This window comes from Sus scrofa, chromosome 12 (genome assembly GCF_054392235.1).
Source record: "Sus scrofa isolate SSC_HxYL_T2T_F1_AM1 chromosome 12, Sscrofa_HxYL_maternal_Yorkshire_Landrace_v2.0, whole genome shotgun sequence".
NCBI classification, from domain to species: domain Eukaryota; kingdom Metazoa; phylum Chordata; class Mammalia; order Artiodactyla; family Suidae; genus Sus; species Sus scrofa.
The window spans coordinates 61,437,812-61,457,127 of record NC_139394.1 but is presented as its reverse complement, the minus strand read 5'-3'; the positions used below and the strand labels follow the sequence as shown (position 1 = coordinate 61,457,127).

Below are 19,316 nucleotides of genomic sequence, written 5' to 3'. Positions count from 1 at the left end.
CATCTTGGAGGCCTTCAAAATCTCTGAGGAAAAGAGTTTAAAATAGAGTTTCCTAGGAGTTCCTGTTGTGGCTCAGTGGTTAACGAATTTGACTAGGAACCGCGAGGTTGCGGGTTCGATCCCCGGCCCCACCCAGTGGGTTGGAGATCTGGCGTTGCCATGAGCTGTGGTGTAGGTCGAAGACGTGGCTTGGATCCCACGTTGCCGTGGCTGTGGTGTACGCCAGCAAGTGCAGCTCCAATTGGACCCCTAGCCTGGGAACCTCCATATGCTGCGGGAGCAGCCCTAGAAAAGGCAAAAAAAAAAAAAAAAAAAAAAAAAAAAAAGAAAAAAGAAAAAAATCCACAATCCAATAGAAAGAGAGAGAGAGTTTCCTAAATTTTTTGTCAGAGGTGGAACCCCCTAGTCACAAGCTCTGAGAGTGGGCTCTGTGAGACCGTGGACCAGACTGCTGATACCAGGGCTCGAAGCACAGACTCTGAGCTCAGACAGACCTTGGTTCAAGTCCCAGCTCTGCCACTTGGTTCACAGCAGAGTGTTAGTTAATTAGAGCTGTGATACATACCTCCAAGGACAATGCAATGTGCAGGGTAGACAGGGGCACGGTGGCTATGCCTGAAGCTGACTACACCCTCTCCCCAGGTCTGCGGGCATGCTTTCCCATCATCGAGCCATCCTTCTGGCTTCACTGCACTGCGTTCTTGGCTGTGTTTGACTGGATTCCACCCCCTTGGGTTCTTCGTTGGTACGGTTTCTTCAGGGAAGTCTGAGCCTTAGCTCAGGGACAGCCACCGTGCCCTACACCTGCATCCTACACGGAACTTAAAGACACCATTGGTGCAGGCACACATATGCTGGGCGGGCCACGTGCTGAAGCTGCGGAGGCCGACAGGAGACAGGGCCACACGTGGTCTTATGCAGAGGGTTATGAGGATGCTGGTCTTTATCCTAAGTACAGTGAGCAGTGTCTTTAAATGACCCCTCCAGCTGGTGGCTAAAGAAGCGATGTGAAGGACGAGAGCAGAGGTGGAGAGTCTAGGAGAGAGGAAGTTCCAAGAGTGTATGCAAGACATGGGTGCTTGGAACAAAGGCAGTAGAAAGAAAATGAAGGGTGTTTGAAACAGAATCCAAGGGGGAGAATGAACAGCAGCTGACTCATGGTTGGATGTGGGGCTGAGGAAGAAGAAGGGGTCAAAGATAACTCCTGGGGTTCCAGAATCAGCATGAGAGCGAGTGTTGTTCTGCTGAAGCCCTGAATGCCGGAGAAGTGGGCTTGGGGTGGGGCTGGCAGGATGATCAGCTTCAGATGCTGAGCTGGAGGTGCATTTTAAGACAGTCGGGGACCTGTGGCATAGATCTCTGAATAGATAGACTTGAAGTTCTAAAGAGAGGTGTGGGATCGAGTTGGGAAAGTGAGTCCCTGGGCTGGAAGCCAATGGCGGTGGAAAACTTAGAGAGAGGATGCAGAACCAGGGCCCAGGAAGCGAGGAGAAAACAGAAGTGGGTTCTTCCAATATCCATCCTTGACAGACTTCACAGGACTGAGAGCGCCTATTCTAGCAGCAAAGATGACCCAAGTAAAAGATCGCCAAAGGGAAGAGAAACTCAGTGGGCACAGCCCAGGAAGCCTGACTGGCTGTCCTTGACGCCAAGAACATCTCCATCTAAGGCACAAACTTTGGGGGTTCTTATTCATGTGGTAAGGTCTCTTCAGCTGAGGGGACCTGCCTTGGGCAGAAGTCACATTAAGAACCAGCAACAGGGAGTTCCCGTCGTGGTGCAGTGGAAACAAATCCGACTAGGAGCCATGAGGTTGCGGGTTCAATCTCTGGCCTCGCTCAGTGGGTTAAGGATCCAGTGTTGTCGTGAGCTGTGGTGTAGGTCACAGACTCGGTTTGGACCCTGTGTTGCTGTGGCTGTGGCTGTGGTCGGCGGCTACAGCTCCAATGTGACCCCTAGACTGGGAACCTCCATATGCCACACCAGTGCAGCCCAAAAAAGACAAAAAAAAAAAAAAAAAAAAAAGGACCAGCAGCAATGGGCAGCGTGGGTCCCTTAACGTCTAAGGCTCTCCCAAGCCTGCCCCTCGTCTCAGGTTCCTTCAGGCAGAGGCCATCCCCTCCACGGGTTTTCGCCGGCTTCTGCAATGTTTCTCATGCACACAGAGGATCTGTGAGGTCTTGCTGAGTATTCTATTAGTTCTGTGGCCACATGGTCTCCCCCCGCCCCCCAATCCTGGGCTAAGAAAAAGAACATGAAATCTTTCTTATAGAGCTTGCAATATTGTTACGGGCACAGTGACTCTCTATGGGAAGGATCTAATGAGCCCCTAATACACCAGCCCCAGAACCCGGACAAGCTAGGGCAGGCACACGGGACTGGTCGCCCATGGAATATACCTGCTTGGAGAGGAGCTCCTTGCACAGTTGGTAAAGCGTGATGAATTTCCTGGCTAGTAATCGTGCTTCGATGAATCCTTCTGCCACCAGCATGATCTCACAGATCAACTCAAAGTCTGGGACGACCATCGCACAAGGCCTGTGGAAGGGAGACAGAGGGCCGAGACGGTTCCCAACCCCGTGGTGGAGGGGAGTTTGTAAGACAAGAGACACGGGCTCAGATTGCGGATGGAGGCGTCTGTGAGTGTACAAACTGAGACCTTAGCAATTATTTCATGAAAGACTGCCAATGTTAAGACGAGTTAACTAAGGGAGAGAATTCTCTTGCTCAAGGTCACAGCTGATGTTGGCAGATGGGGACAGAGTTGGGGCTACAACCCAAGTCGTGTACCTAGAGTTCAATGTGCTTTAACAAGGCACAGATTAGCAAAGCCTTAGTAATTAGTAGATTACAGATTGGTGATTGCTATAATAGATTAGGGGCTAAAATTGAGGAATTGAGTCTCTCTTGGTATCTACAAGAAAATAAGACTCTATTTCTCACCCTCAAAACTTGTCTCCTCCAAGTGGTGACATTTGGAGCTTATTCTACACTTACTTGCATACAAATGTCAATATTTGATGCTGAGGTCTGAAGTAGGTACCATTAATCCCACTTTGCCGCAAAATAGCAAATACGAGAACACAGAAGGGGATTTTTTGTCTATTTATAAGGATTCACTGTGATATGTTTTCCTTTAGCTCTAGAAACATTTTATTTTAAAATTATTTACTTCTAATTTAAGGAGGTACATAATTAACTTATTAGGTATGTAATAGGAGCCTAAAGTTGTTAATTTCTTTAATTATATTTTCTCTACCCTGATATAAAACTTTCAAAAGTCTATCATTCAAGTACATTTTCCCTTTATATTATTTTACAGTGCATTCAGATTAAAGGAGAAAACAAATACTTAGATTCTCAAAATTATTTTGCAACCTGAAATAAGGTTAAATATACCTCCATACAACAGAATGCAATACAGCCAAGAAAAATAATGCTGTGGAAGAAAAACTATTTAGTGACATAGGAAAACACGCATTAGTGCAGGCAGAGTACTAAGCTATATAGAATCTGATCTCAAGTTTGAAAATAGAAATACTCTGCCCCCACATATTGGAAGGAACATGCCCAAAGGTCAGGTGCCTTTCTCTGGATAAAGGACTCACTCAGGTGGGGAGGAGTCAGAATGCCTGGGTTCAAACTCTAGTTGTGCTGCTTACTAATCAGGTTACTAGCTAACCTTAGGAAGTAGGGTTACCTGGTCAATTTGCTAATTCTGTTTTCTCACAGTGCAAGGGAATTCTAATAGTAGCCACCTCCTAGGGTTTCTGTAAGAGTTCAATGTAAAAGTAGTTACTTGAATTTATTATTTTTACAGATGCTTTTCTATCCCCCCACAACTTTCTTCTATGGGTATATGTTCCCTTTATTTGTTTTTCCCCTTGACTTAAAGGGAAAATAGGGAGTTCCCTTCGTGGCTCAGCGGTTAATGAACCCTACCAGGATCCTTGAGGATGCGGGTTTGATCCATGGCCTTGCTCAGTGGGTTAAGGATCCGGCATTGCAGGGAGCTGTGGTGTAGGTTGACGACGTGGCTTGGATCCCACGTTGCTGTGGCTGTGGCTCCGATTTGACTCCTAGCCTGGGAACTTCCATATGCCGTGAGTGTGGCCCTAAAAAGCAAAGCAAAACAAAACAAAACAAAGGGGGAAAAATACAAGAAATAATCCTTATCAAGGTGATTACCTCGGTCCAGTACTGCTCACAGCACAGGGGTTATTTAATAAATACTTTGTGTAAGCCAAGAGCGAACAATACAGCACTCTGGGCAGCAGGTCGCACGGCCTGCTGGCATTCCGACAAGGGGACCTGCCTGAAGATGGAGATACCACCCAGTCCTAGGGCAGAGGAAAGTGAGGGACTGAGGGACACAGGGAGACTTCCAGTGGCTTCGTAAGCCTCCACGTCCCCAAAAGCGAGCACTGGGTCTCAGTCCAAAGATGAGACACACAGCTATGTTGTTGCTCTCAAGGCCTCTGTCGGGTACCAGTTCAGTGAACAGAAAAGCAGAAGCCATGAAGCATCTTCCAGTTTTCTCTTTGTTGGGCTGACTTCTCTTTTCCAAAAAAAAAAGGGTGGAGACTCCAGCCCCTGCTAGGAAGTGCATTTGTGTTTTCTTATTACAATAAAGAAGATTTAAAAATATGGCAATGCCCACCGGTGGCAACAGTAAAATAAAAGAGGTGCTATCATGCATCACTCTTGTGAGTGTAATTCGTCACTACTCTTTGTAGAAAGCAATTTGGCAGAGCCTTAAAAATGCTTCTCCTTGTTAGCTCAGTGATTCTACTCCTGGGAAGCTAGCCAAAGAAAATAATCATGCATACGAAAAAATACTTATGTATATTATAGTATAATGTATATAAATTATATATACAAATACATATAAATTCATTTTAAATGTTGCATAAAACGATGCATAAATTTATGTTAAATGTTAGAAATAGTCTTAACATATAACCATGGGGAACTAGTTAATTACATTGCGGACCATGCTTGATAAAATAAAATGCAGTTATGAAATGAGATTCCTTAAGAATATCTAACAGAAGAAACTGATAGAATTATGATGCACCATGAAATGAAAAAAACGAAACAATACAAAACTGTGTGTAGACCACAAATGCATGACTTTATATGCCAATAAAAGAAGAACAGAACACAATTAAGCAAAAAATAATTTTACTGGTGATGGCATTAAACCTGGTTTTGTAAAATCTATTCTTTAATATGTTCCACATTTCTTTTAGTATACATGTCATGTGTTTTCAATGGAGAAATAAAAGAAGCTTCTTTCTGGGGCCCTTGCACGGGACAGAGAAGATGCTCTCACCTGAACAGAGCCTTGAGGTTTTCCGGCAGCTCCGTGCGGCCAGCATAGCCTGGGTTCATGGTGATGAAGATGCCCACAGAAGGGTTCAGACTAATCTCTTCCCCGAGGAAGTTGAACTGCTGCTTCTTGTCTCGAATTGCATCTTGGATGCTTTTTACCTGGTGAACGAGTCATCAGAAAATGCTCCAGAGGTGGGGTGGTAGCTAAGGCTGGGACCCTGTGGTCACACACAGCACAAACACTTGCTCTGGGGCCCCTTTCACAGAAGGACAGACCAGATGACTGCACCCTGGCCCTTTGCTGATGGGCACTGGGTGCCTGTCCTAAAGAAATCTACATTCCCATACCCATGCTTACCACACAGTGGCTAAGAGGTTGGGGGTCAACAGTGAAAAGCCCTCTGAGGGCTGGTCCCCTCTGCAGTATAGCCAAGGTGTACTAGCACTGACCACTGTCACGAGAACCTTTATGTATTAGGTCATGTGATCCCCACCACGACCCTCTGAGGGGGGCTCTTTAGTGCCACCACCCCCATTTCTCCATGAAGAAATGGGAGCACCGAGAGCTAGAGTCATTCGCTGAGCCTTACACAGGTACTAAGTGCTGGTGTCTGCATTTGGATCCAGGCAGGTGGATTCTGGAGCCTGGGCTCTTGCCCTACACATGGAGAGAACACCAGAACCTATCCTGGGGCTTGTTCTAAGGATTAAATGAAAAAAAGTCCATAAGGAGTTTGGCACACAGACCACACTCAAAAGGAGCAGCCAGGGAGTTCCCGTTGTGGCTCAGTGGTTAACGAACCCAACTAGCATCCATGAGGACGTGGGTTTGATCTCTGGCTTCGTTCAGTGGGTTAAGGATCAGGCATTGCCGTGAGCTGTGGTGTAGGTCAAAGACGTGGCTCAGACCCCATATTGCTGTGGCTGTGGTGTAGGCCAGCGGCTACAGCTCCAACTGGACCCCCTAGCCTGGGAACCTCGATATACCGTGTGTGTGGCCCTAAAAAGACCAAGGGAAAAAAAAAAGAGCAGCCAACATGGAAACTGTTAATGTCACCACCACGTCACTGCAGCAGGGTCCTCACCTGGGTTTGACCCCTCCTGTCTACTCCCAGGTCTGGGCTACACCTCTTGCACAGGTGACTCCTGTATGGATGGGGTGTATGGTGGGGAGTAAAGGAGTCACAGGCGCAAAGGGAGGCTGGGGCCAGATTCTCCAGGGGTTATCGTGCCTTTCTAAAGAGACCAGACTTTATCTTAAATGCGGCCTGAAGCCGGAGGGGATTTAAGCCGAAGCTTGACCTGGTCAGAAGTAGATTCTAGATTATTCTTACAGCAGTGGAAGGAGAGACAGAAATGCAACTCACCCATTTATTTTCACACCTGGTAGTCTGGAAAAGTGTGTATGAAAATGATCAGCAACAGAAAGAAGGAGGACAAAAGGGGCTCAATTGCTCAGCCAGGTCCCAGAATGTCTCTGAGTATTTCCATCCTCTCAGGGTTCTTGAGAGAAAAACCTGGAATCTGGAGCCAGCATGAAGTTTTGAATGAGTCCTGTGCATATCAGCTAAGCTCAGGGTCTTTAGAATAACTAAGGGTTCCAAGGAGACTGAGCTGTAGCTACGGGTGTGTGTGTGTGTGTGTGAAAGAGAAAGGGGGAGGGGGAGGGAGGGAGCATCAGAGCTGGCACATGTATGAAAGAGAAAAAGATGGAGACAGCTTGACCACATCCTTACTAGAGAGACAGACATACAGAGATGGAGACAGAGAGCATGGAGGCAGCTGGACCACCTACAAGGGGGGCAAGGCTCCCTCCAGTGCCTCTGGAAGGGCAGTGTCTGCCAGGACGCATGGCGGTTCCACAATTGGGATTCAGCTCCTTTCCCAAAGTGAAGCTGTAATGACGGAATGCATTCAAGCTCACAGCAATTAGTTTGAGACTGAAACTCCTTTTCCGTGCACAGAATGCCAACGCACTCTGGCAGAGCAGGCCTCCAGGACCCAGCACGTCAGCCAAACAGCTTGAGCTCTGCTTGTTCCCTAGCTGCTCACAGCACAGCGCAGCCACAGGGCCTCTTACCACCCTCATGACCCTGGGAGGTGCGTGAGTGGGGAAGGCTGCTTCTCTCCGTAGGCTCTGGTCCTCCCCGTCTGTAAAATACACAGTTCCCCCCTTGTGACGGGAGTGGGGAAGGGAGTTCAATTACCACTTACGAATTGCTCTGATACCTTTGGGCGAAGGTGAGAGCCCTGGACCCTTTCTGCTCTTCGCTCTGCCTCAGCACCCCTCCGGCAACCCGAGGCCCAGAAACCTCACTCGGTGAGGACTCATGGTGCTCCACAGGACGGGCAGCATCTGTGCTTTGGTGTAAAATTCTGTTGGGGCCCTCGAAGGAGAGCGTTGTAGAGACTCAAGGACGCAGTTAACACTGAGCATGAGTGCTAATGGCAGGCTGTGAGCCTGGCTGGTGAGGAAGGAGACTGTTTGCCTGGCATTGCCTTGTTGCCTTAGAAGCAACCAAAGTCCACAGAACAAGCCACTGAAAGGTAATAGTGCTTGGGGTCCAGGGCCCCAGTAAAGTCCCAAGGTCCTTCCGGAGGCCGGGGGGTGGGGGAGAAGCAGGTGGACTGGGATTGTCTGGATTAAACTGCAAGCCCAGCCAGGTGGAGGAGCACGCACAGGTGGGCACGGACTGCGTCAAAGGTGCCAGGTACACTCCTCACTCGTGGGGTCTGCTTCTCCACCGGAGACGCATCACTTTGGGAGACTTTAAAGCCACAGGGAATAACAAAAATAATAACTGGCAGTTACTAAGCACTTGATATGTATCAGGTGCTTTTCTGAGAATTTTACATGAATTGTCGCATTCCGTCCCCTCAACAGCTGTGAGAGGGCTGGGTCCTCATTTCACTGGGAGGAAAGCGAGGCAGAAAGCAGGGAAGACTGTGCCACAATCACGGAAGATGCTGCCAGTAGGGGAGGCTGGTGGAGGATATGCAGGAACTCTACACTACTTTTCTTTCTTTCTTTTTTTTTCTTTTTTAGGGCCGCACCCACAGCATATGGAGGTTCCCAGGCTAGGAGTCCAATCAGAGCTACAGCTGCCAGCCTATGCCACAGCCACAGCCACATCAGATCCAAGCGGCATCTGCGACCTACCCCACAGTTCATGGTAACACCAGATCCTTAACCCACTGAGTGAGGCCAGGGATCAAACCCGCAACCTCATGGTTCCTAGTCGGATTCATTTCCGCTGTGCCACGACGGGAACTCTGGAACTCTATACTATTTTTGCAACTTTTCTATAATTGATTTTCTATAATTTTCTACAGTTCTAACATTAATTCAAAATAAAAAGTTAAAAGAAAAACAAAACTTGCCAGATGCCTAAAAGTAGGTAAGTGGGGCCACCTGAGTTAAGACAGTCTGGGGCCAGAGCCAGTATGTAGAGCCGCTTCCCCACATGGCCTTCTACGAACACCATGCCAGCTGCACACAGCTCCTGCTCAAATACACACCATTTCACAGGAATTTTTTGCTCTGAAAACATCATGTTTGCTATAATTAAGAGATGTGTTTCCATGAAATAACAAAGGTGCTTTCACCACCCATTAAAGAAAACAAACAAAAATGGAAAGCTGTGTAGAAACCAGTGTTCTCAACTGAGGGTGATTTTGCACCTGCCCCCCGCCAGGGGACATCCAGCCATGCCTGCAGACATGTTTGCTGTCACAACTGGGGGGAGGATGCTGCTGGCATGAAGCTAAACGGGATAGACCCCTGCAAGCAAAGAATTATCAGGCCCGAGACTTCATTTGTGCCAAAGCTGAGAAAACCGTGATCTGGACCAAACCGTTTACCAGTGAGGAAACTGAGGCCAAGAGGGTAGAAGTAACTTGTCCACCGTACCACAGCTTGTGCCCCTGGATCCTGCCAAACGCCCGTGCAAATTCTCAGCCTCACCCCAGACTGACCGAATCCGAAATTCTGGGGGTATGCTCCACGAAGGTGTTTTAATAAGCCCTCCAGGTGAGTCTGATGCACACGAAGGTTCAAGAGAGAGTCAACTCTTGGATTTCTACGCACCCCTGCTTCCGCCCAGGTGTCCCCATTCACAGCTGCAGACTGACTCCCTCCCTCTCTCAGTGAGCCTGAGTCCTCCGCTCCTTTGCCCACCTGCCGTGGGCACACTATCCCTGCAGCCCACTCACCCAACCAGCCAGGCTTGATCGTGAGGTCCTGATGTGAACCCAAGCTTCCCAGTCCTCAAGGATGTTTTCCTTACTTCACAGTCTCCCTCTCAGCTCTGGTTCTCAAACCATGAAGGAAGGGTTTTTTTTGCTTTTTGTTTTTAAACTTTGATGCCTAGGTCCTGCCCCAAACCAGAGAAATCAGAATCTTTGGGGGTGGAGACGGTGCATTTTGCACATGGCTGCTCTTCTAAGTGCCGTCAGGGTTAAGAGGACTGCACCAGAGCAGCATGTCTTCAACGTCATGATGCACAGGAACCACTGAGGGTCTTATGAAGATGCAGATGCTGTTACAGCAGGTCTGAGGTGGGTCTGAGAGTTCCCCTGGGGATGCTGATGCTCCTGGTCCACAGCTGGAGTAGCATGGGGCTGGATGACTCCATCCTGTCCTGCACCCTCCACTGTCCACTTTCAGGACACCTGGTGGCCAATTAAGAATTCTTGACACTGGACCACTCTGCCCCATCCCAGTTTCATGACACTCCTCTGCCCTCAACCAGTGGGCTCATTTTCTTTTCAGTCGTACAGCACTTGTGTTTTTGGCAAGCATTCCCCCCCGCCCCCGACGAGTCTCTACATCTTTAACTGCACCTCTTGAATGGAACCTCCTTTCTGCCTTATATTTTAGATGCATGTGTAGGTCTTACTGCTCCATACCGCAGGCCAGCCCTGACTCCAAGAGATCAGTCCTGTTATCTGCACAAGCCACATGGCTTGTCTGACCATGGGGGCTTGACCTTTTTAAGGATGATCTCTTTCCTGCCAAAGATGGAAAGCAGGTAATCACAGGGGGTTCTGCCCCTATATCCTCCCACCCAGGCCACGGCCTTGCATCATAGGCACTGATTAAATGTCACAGTCACCCTATCTGCCTTGCAGGTGATATACCTTAAGGAGGTCAGCAGCTAGCTCTAAGCTCTGTGCCTCCTCTCAGCTATTTTTCCACACCCCTGGACCTGGCCCCTCTACATTCTAGGGAAGTGGCCCTTTCATTCTGTGGTCCCCTGGGTCATTCCCTTCTCCAGCCTTTGCCCCCAGTGCCACGTGTTACTAAAATCCTGCCTGGCTCACTCCACGCTTCTCTCTGCAGTGGCAGGCTGGAGTCTGCTGCCTGTGGGAAGTGTAACCCACTCAGCACTTTTTTACATGTCTTAGACGATTTCTGTGTGTTCACCTTAAACCTTTAGCTCCTCTATAAAGGGGGTTACCTGAGAGCTGCCTTGGCTCTGAGACTCTAGCCTTTGTTCAGCCCCTTGAGCACTTGGAACACAGCTACGGTGGGCTCCTGAGTCTCTGCCAGCTGCGCTGCTGCTTCTGCTGCTTCCTGCCCCACCCAGCACACTGCCAGGGCCTGTACCCATGGGACAGAGGAAGCGGCAGAGACATCAGGCCAGGGAGCGTGGAGGGAACAAGGGGCTACAGGCACAGGGTGGTGGCACATGTCCTGGGGCCCAGACAACCCATGGCCTAGGGAGCTGGTTGTTATGTTAGCAAAATTTAAAAACATAGGTAGTATCTTATGTTTAAACATAACAGTAATTGTCCTTGGAATTGGAGTTTTGTCATGGCTCAGTGGTTAACAAATCCGACTAGGAACCATGGGGTTGTGGGTTCGATCCCTGGCCTTGCTCAGTGGGTTGAGGATCTGACGTTGCCGTGAGCTGTGGGGTAGCTCACAGATGTGGCTCGGATCCCGCATTGCTGTGGCTCTGGCGTAGGCCGGTGGCTACAGCTCTGATGAGACCCCTAGCCTGGGAAACCTCCATATGCCAAGGGAGCGGCCCTAGAAAAGGCAAAAAGACAAAAACAAAACAAAACAGTAACTGTTCCTGGAATTGCCACAATTTCCCAATTGGATATGCAATTCTGCTTGACCAATCTGGCGGAGACATTAAAATGTCCACCTGCAGGGACACTGAGTTGTGCTCACTTCTGCAGAAGTTACCTAGAAGCAGAGCGCAGACATGAAAGAAGAGGAGGGGGTGGGGAGGTGGGGGGGTGGGGGAGGGCGGGGAGAGCTGTCGTAGCGGGTGCAGCTCTGGCACCAATATGCCAGCCTGGATGGTGGCATGAACAGTTGAGTGCAATTTCTCCTTGGGCGGTCTATGATTTTAAACGGTCCTGGCTTGGATTTTGCCCAGGCTGTCAGACCACTTTCCTGAGAACATCTCCTATAGATGTATTCCTAGACAAGCATGTGGAAGCAGCAGGGAATTCCAGGTTGAATTTATTTCATTTAATTTCAAAAGCAAAAAGAGAACTCATTACTGACTTTGTGTTGGGCAGTTTCAAAATAAGGCAAATTGGCCACGTCTGTCCATTATGCACTGGGAACAGTGGCTGCTGGGCACTGCCTCATCGGTTCAGACACTGTTAAGTTTGTTAAGACAGCCCAAGCCTGGGCCAGCTGAGGAGTGAGAGGTGTAGAGGAGACTGGTGAGGGTAGGGTGTAGGCCTTTCTTCCCTGTCCTGTGTGTTCTGGCCTTTCCTCAAGCCATTTACTGCAGTGCTCAGGCAATAATGACAGTAACCACCACCACTACCATCATAAGAGAAACTAACGTTACTGTGCGCCTGCTTTTTTTTTTTTTTTTAGGGCCGCATCCACAGTATATGGAAGTTCCCAGGCTAGGGGTCGATGGAGCTACAGCTGCTGGCCACGGCCACAGCCACAGCAAAATGGGAGCCCAGCCGCATCTGAAATATACACCACAGCTCACGGCAATGCTGGATCCTTAACCCACTGAGGGAGGCCAGGGATCAAACTCGCATCCTCGTGGATATCAGTTCAGTACCGCTGAGCCATGACAGGAACTCCTGTGTGTTGGTTTTTAAGTGCCTGACATACATTAATTCATTTAATAATTACTACAACTGCATCAAGCAGTATTATTACTATTAACCCCCTTTATAGATGTGGAACTTGAGACATGGACTTGCCCAAGGTAAGTGGCAGAACCAGAACTGAACACTGGCAGAGCGGTTTCAGAGTCTAGACACACAACCACTTCCCATTCCCTTGTCTGGCTAACTCTACTCTATAAGACCTGCTTCTTTAAAATTACCAGTTCCTCATGGAACTTGTTCGTAAACCTCTGGAGCCCGAGATGAACTCTCACTGCTTCTCTTTTGCTCTTCTCCAGGCTCCTGTGGGGACACACTGAGGTACCCTGATGGCAGCCCCCAGCACTGGGGGAGGGACTGGAACACCACAGGTATAGCTATTCAGGATGAAGGGTCCTGGGTTTAAGTGAGGGCAGTAACAGCAGTGCAGCCCAGCTGATGAGAACAAGAGATGCCCTCCGGAAGCTGTGGCAAGCAGCCAGGAGAGAGGGTGCATAAAGTCATACAAGCAGAAACAAAAGAGGTGGACATAAAGGTGGGTAGAAATAACAGAGGATAGTGGGCGAGGGAACAAAAAGTTGGAGGAAGACACTGGCTGCTTAGACATCTGCAGTGGAAGAAGTAAAAAGAAAAACTCCAGGACATGGTGTAATTACAGGTTACTGGTCCCAACAGATTCCTTCGCAAAAAGCTAATGCTTCTCTTCTGATTTTCAGAACCATGCCTAGGCCTAGAATTAGTACTTCAAGAAAGGTTTATTTTGTTTGCTTTACTCCACATCTTACAGTACGAAATTCAAAGCGCTTACAGGGCCATCATTCCTGGTTCTAAGCTGTGGAGTGACTGCTTGGAGATGAATGCTGTCAGCTGACGTGTCTTGTTTGTTCAGCTCAGGTTTTGTTTTGTTTTGTTTTTTAATTGAATAAATTGTCAACTTTGAGAAATCTAGAGATTTTTAATCAAACTCTGGAATTTCACCTTCTCCTTAAAATGTAAGCCATCTGGCAACACTGCCATCACTCTCTCACAGGCAGAGCTGTGCTGGTAAAGGTGTAACCAGCTCTCCAGGAAAACAAAACTCCCTGATTTGTAGGATTTGTCTGTTTCCGCGGTGGAGTTTCCGAGGTGGAAATACTTCTGCCACAACCTGACAGCACAATCAGCTCTTGTGAACCAAGCCTGTCAAGGGTTTCCAGCCTAGAGAATGTCCAGGCCAGCTATTTGACTTACTTTCTCTACTCCCTCCTGGGGAGTCAAACACACCCGAGGGAAGGAAAGGCCAAATATCTTGACTGAGAACAAGAGAAGAGCCCCACACTTTTGCCACTTTCAGGAGCTTCGCCAGGAAACAGTCTAGACCAGCACCAGCGAGTTGGAACGCCAACTGGCTGTCAAAGGAAAGAGGTGGAAAGCCTGACTTCGGGGGAGGGGAAATGAAGACCCCCCCCCTGACCGCCAGTGGCTCCCAGAAGTAACTGGAGACCAGAGTGGGCCGTGCCATTAGCTATGGTGCCCGTCCACCCCTGTGAAGCCTTGTGGTGGCTTCAGCACCTGCCCACAGCTCCACGTCCAGCCTACCTGTGACAGGGATGGCAGGCCTGGATGAGAGGGGTGACAGCAGGTGGGGACTATGTGGGGGGAGGGCGGCTCTGCCAGGGAGGTGGAGAATACTGTCCTAGCCAGCTGTCCCCCACGGATGACCTCCTGTCTGCAGTCCTCCCACCTCCCTTCCTCTGCCCTTTCCCTCGGCCCTGCCCACGGGCCTAAGAAACACATCGGCTCAGCTAAACATTATCCTTGTTCCTTTGTCTGGACCTGAAAGAATTAAACAGAGGCCTATAGGGATCCAAGAGGTGCTCTGGGCTCTAGTTTTCTTTTTCTGTACTGTATACATACTGCTTTGGAAATAAAAGCAAACAATAACAGAAAACCAAATTATTTTTGATTGTAAGCTGCATGGGTATAAATTGGGAGCACCAGTCATGCCAGTGTCCCACGTCCCTCACCTCAGCTTTCATCACTGTAAGTGCCCTTTACCTTGCTGAGGCAAGAGGGGTAGGGGGCTCTGAACCCACAGGCCCCCTCAGGGAGGAGCACTGGCACAGGCACTGGGAAAGTGCTCCACCTTGATCCCGGGGGGTCTTGGGGGGAGGCGGGCAGACTTCTGTTTCAGCCTTCACAGCTCCAATCAGGACCCACTGGGTATCTTCCTGCCCAGCTCCTTAAAACGGCTCCAAGGGGTTCCCATCACGGCTCAGCGGTAACGAACCCAACTAGTATCCGTGAGGATGAGGGTTCGATCCCTGGCCTTGCTCAGTGGTTTAAGGACCCAGTGTTGCCATGAGCTATGGTATAGATAGCAGATGCAGCTCAGATCCCGTGTTGCTATGGCTGTGGCATAGGCTGGCAGTTGCAGCTCCAATTCAACCCCTAGACTGGGAACTTCCATGTGCTGTAGGTGCAGCCCCCTCCCCAAAAAAAACCCAAAACAAAACAAAACAAAAAAAACCCCAAAACAAAAAAAAAACTGCTCCCAGGCAGAGGGGCAACTTCCCTTCCAGGCATCTCCCAGGGTTCCATGTTGCCCACTGAAGAGGGCGCAACACATGTCGTGGCATTTAAGTCCGTCTCTATTTGGCTCAAAGCTGCCTCTCTTGCCATATTTTCCTCTCCAGCATTTTACCCCTGGTACCTGAGACCTGTCCCCAGATCTGCACTGACAGCACGGGTTGGGGAGCTTGGCTTCAAGGCCTAACCGTGCCACTTGCCAGCAGTGTGCCACAGAACAGGCTGGTTTTCTCCTCTGCTCTTCGGCCCCGGCCTCCCTCTCTGTATATATGTGATACCAGTGGCTCCTAGGGCTGCTGTGTGGATGTGACAGATGTAGGAGATGATACATGAGGAATAAGTGGTACTGAACAGACTTTCGACAAGGGTTCATTCACTCCTCTCCTCCCCTCTCTTTCTGCTGCTCCCACTATCTATGGGATCCTGACCCAAAGCCAAATCCTATCTTTTCAAGGCTCGGTTTTGAGATAGCATATCTAGCATCTTGTCCCATACCGTGATTCAGATATGAAATAATGCCTAGAATACTGAAGTGTCTCAGGAACTCAAGGTTTTGACGTTAGAGACCATGTCCTTTCTACTGTGGACCCTTCGCCCCGGCCTTGAGCACAGCAGTGACTATGCTGTGGGTTCTTAGTAAGTGCTTTCTGGATGACCTGAAAGATAAGTGGCAAGCTTGGAGAAAATCTAAGCAAAAAAAAAAAAAACTTAATCTAATGATACATCCATGTTGTGTTCCTCACTTTGTGTATAATTAAGGGAACGAGGCTGAGAGTGGTGGAACAGCTGGCCCAGATGCCCAGTCAGGAAATGGAATCTTAGGAGTTCCCGTTGTGGTGCAGCAGAAACGAATCCGACTAGGAACTGTGAGGTTGTGGGTTCGATCCCTGGCCTCACTCTGTGGGTTGAGGATCTGGTGTTGCTGTCAGCTGTGGTGTTAAGTCACAGACTCGGCTCCGATCCGGCGTTGCTGTGGCTGTGGTGTAGGCCGGCAGCTGTAGCTCTGATTAGACCCCAAGTCTGGGAATCTCCATATGCCGTGGGTGTGGTCCTAAAAAGCAAAAAAAAAAAAAAAAAAAAAGCAAAAAAAAAAAAAAAAAGGAACAAAAAAGAAATGGAATCTTAGCCCTGGTCTGAAATTTCCAAAGTCTATGCTCTTTCCAAGGAGCTGGGCTCCACCACCTTGTCTGATCCCTTCCTCACGCCTATGAAGCAGGTGGATGGTCGTTCTTCTCGTTTTACAGAGGAAGAAATGGAGACTCATGGCCTAGATGGATCCACCTTGGCAGGGACCTGCCTGATACCGACATTCTGCACCCGGGCCTGATTTCAGAGAGGAAGGAAGGAGCAGGAGACGCCAAGGGGAAAGGGTAGAGGCGAGCAGGTGAGGAGAGGGTGGAAACAAGAGGGTGCAGACGGCCAGTGTTTGGCATGAAGACTGCAGCGCCCCCACCAACTTCTGGCCTCCATACCTGCACGGCCACCACGGACAAGACCTCCACGGAGATGCGATTAAACTCATCAAAACATCCCCAGGCACCGGTCTGAGCGAGACCCTTGTAGATGTTGCCGCAAGACTGCAACAAAATGTACAGAGATGAAATTACTGTCTGTGCCAGGCTCACCCTCCCATGTCCAAGCAATCTCCCCACCCCCTTTATTATAGATACTTCCACTCCTCTAAAGACTGCTGGTTAGAAACTCACATTAAAATTTCAAGGACAATTAAAATTTTGATGGCTTTGGGTGCCAACCTAAGTCATGGGATCAAACAGAACCTTTTCAAGACACTTGGACCAAAATCCCTTTAAAATGTCATCAGGCTTGCATTAATGTTGATTCTGCAGCTTTCAAAAATCCCAGGAAATGAATAAAATATTACATTTCTTGCACCATACAGACAAAAAGCCTTCCATTCAGCCTTTGGCCTGTGCTGATGAAAAAGTTTATGTCTCTATCTTTAAATCCATGCCAAGTACCCAGGTTTCCCAGAGTGACGAGAGGCAGGAGATGCGGGTGGAAAAGGAGAGCCGCTATAGAAAATAAACTACAGGTAAATCTTTCTTTTTTTGTCTTCTTGTCTTTTCTAGGGCTGCACTTGTGGCACATGGAGGTTCCCAGGCTAGGGGTCCAATCGGAGCTGTAGCCACTGGCCTACGCCAGAGCCACAGCAACGGGGGATCTGAGCCACGTCTGCGACCTACACCACAGCTCACAGTAACGCCGGATCCTTAACCCACTGAGCAAGGCCAGGGATCGAACCCGCAACCATGACAGGAACTCCTAGGTAAATCTTTTTAAAGGAGAGCAAGGAAAGAATTTCAGAGGGAAGATGGTATATCATCCTGAAGAGAAAAACCACACTGGGCATTGGACGTGAAGTAGTGAACCACGAAGCAACGTAAAGGGAGAGGTGATTGGGAGACACTCAAGGCTGTTGGCAAGGAGACATCACTAAAGTGCTGGGAACATGCTAATAGCTGAAAAGTCCATTCTTTTACTCCATAGGCATTTTTGGACCATTAGTTTCACACATAGCTCATGTGCTAGACCCAGAGGGTCTCAGTCTCTCTAGGAACTTCTAGTTAGGTTGTGGAGATAAGGTACATAAATAAAACAGGTAAACTGCTACCTGAGCAACGGTTCCAATGGCTAATAGAAACCACTAATGCTATGGAGTTCAGAGAGGGGTGGGTTAAAGTGCCAAGTGATCAGTTTTGCCAAAGAGGTGAATTTCAGGTAGTACTACAACTTTATGTCCAAACTTTATTTCATGGAATGGCAAAGCTGGGAGATGCTCCTTGAAAACAATACTCTTTGATGAATCAATTTTGGAAAACACTGCATTCTATAATCCACTTTTGTCCATTAACAACACATATTAGTGCTTTAAGGGCCCTAAGAAGTCCAGCAAAATTAAATCTGCTCAACTTTGTTATGTGGTTAGGATTTTTTTCTTGACTCCTGGTTTTCTCAGAGGGCACTCAGGCAAACATCAGTTTAGTGGAAGGAAACAAGAACAGAAGTCAGAAGATCTGGAGTATTGGTATTGCACACATGCCGCCTTCAGAACGTATGGAATGATGGCTCCATAGGATAACAGTAAGTGTGCAGGCAGAACAGAAGCGCAAGGGCTTTCTGGGAGGAGGGACGACTGTGGACAGAGGAAGAGCAAAATCACGGTATCGTCAGAGAAAAATAAAGGCATCATTTTGGCTTGCCAGGTGAGTTAATAAAGGGGATCATGGTTCTGAACAGAACTGAATTTCTGGAAGCGATTTTGGGGGGTCTGGAGCAGAGAAAAGCACGATTAAGTCAGTATTTTAGGAGAAGCAGTCTAACTTCACATGCTTAGGTTAGAGGCGGGGCAGACTTTGAAAAGGGAGGGAGGCGTAAGTCCAACTTTTATTAAGCTTCTTGAATTAATTGATTCCTCTTTTCACGCTCTTAAGTATCGAGCATGTACTATGTGCCAGGGGCTGCCCTAGGTCACGAGGAATCAACTTCGAACAAGGGAGAATTGTCCCTATCCTCATGAGGCTTGTATTCTAATGGGGAAAACATAAAATGAACACAAGAATAAGAAGCTCTCAGATAGTGATAAGTCCCGTTGGAATTTTAACATGAGGGTAGTGTGGCTGTTGACTTACTCATTCTGGTTTTTTGCTTTATTTTGTTTGCTTTTTTGGCTGTGCCCATGACACGTAGAAGTTCCTGGGCTGGAGATCAAAACTGGACCACAGCAGTAACCAGAGCCACAGCAGTGACAATGCCAGATCCTAAACCTGCTCAACCACCAGGGAACTCATTCTGTTTATTAGAGATAAAACTGGCATGTAGTTATTTCAGACTGAGAAATCATGCTTTCTCTGAGGAGGTAGTAAGTTCCAGGCATTGTGTTTGTGTGCTCAAAAAAAAAAAAACCCTACAGGTGGAGTTCCTGTCGTGGTGCAGTGGTTAACGAATCCGACTAGGAACCATGAGGTTGCGGGTTCGATCCCTGCCCTTGCTCAGTGGGTTAAGGATCCGGCGTTGCCGTGAGCTGTGGCGTAGGTCGCAGACACGGCTCGGATCCTGTGTTGCTGTGGCTCTGGCGTAGGCTGGCAGCTACAGCTCCGATTCGACCCCTAGCCTGGGAACCTCCATATGCCGAGGGAGCGGCCTAAGAAATGGCAAAAGGAAAAAAAAAAAAACCAAAACCCTGCAGGTGAATATTACTATTATTATATCCATGAGGGTTGTGTTATTATTATTTATTATATATGTATATCGATAACATAAATATTATAAAATCATAAAATTATATGTATTTTAATATT

The 19,316-nt window shown here is 48.3% G+C and overlaps 1 protein-coding gene across 20 annotated transcripts in view; it reads right to left on the bottom strand.

Moving 5' to 3' along the window:
- DNAH9 (dynein axonemal heavy chain 9) overlaps positions 1-19,316 on the bottom strand; it is a 330,145-nt gene that overhangs the window by 199,861 nt on the left and 110,968 nt on the right. For all 20 annotated transcript variants that reach the window (XR_014821870.1, XR_002337369.2, XR_014821872.1 and 17 more), the window contains 3 exons: positions 16,470-16,574; positions 5,336-5,493; positions 2,400-2,538 (listed from right to left, as the gene is read on the bottom strand). Coding sequence is in view for 13 of the 20 variants with exons in the window: in XM_084986157.1 (XP_084842283.1) it covers positions 2,400-2,538; positions 5,336-5,493; positions 16,470-16,574 (402 nt within the window). In the remaining 7 variants the exon portion in view is untranslated. The remainder of the gene's footprint in view (positions 1-2,399; positions 2,539-5,335; positions 5,494-16,469; positions 16,575-19,316) is intronic.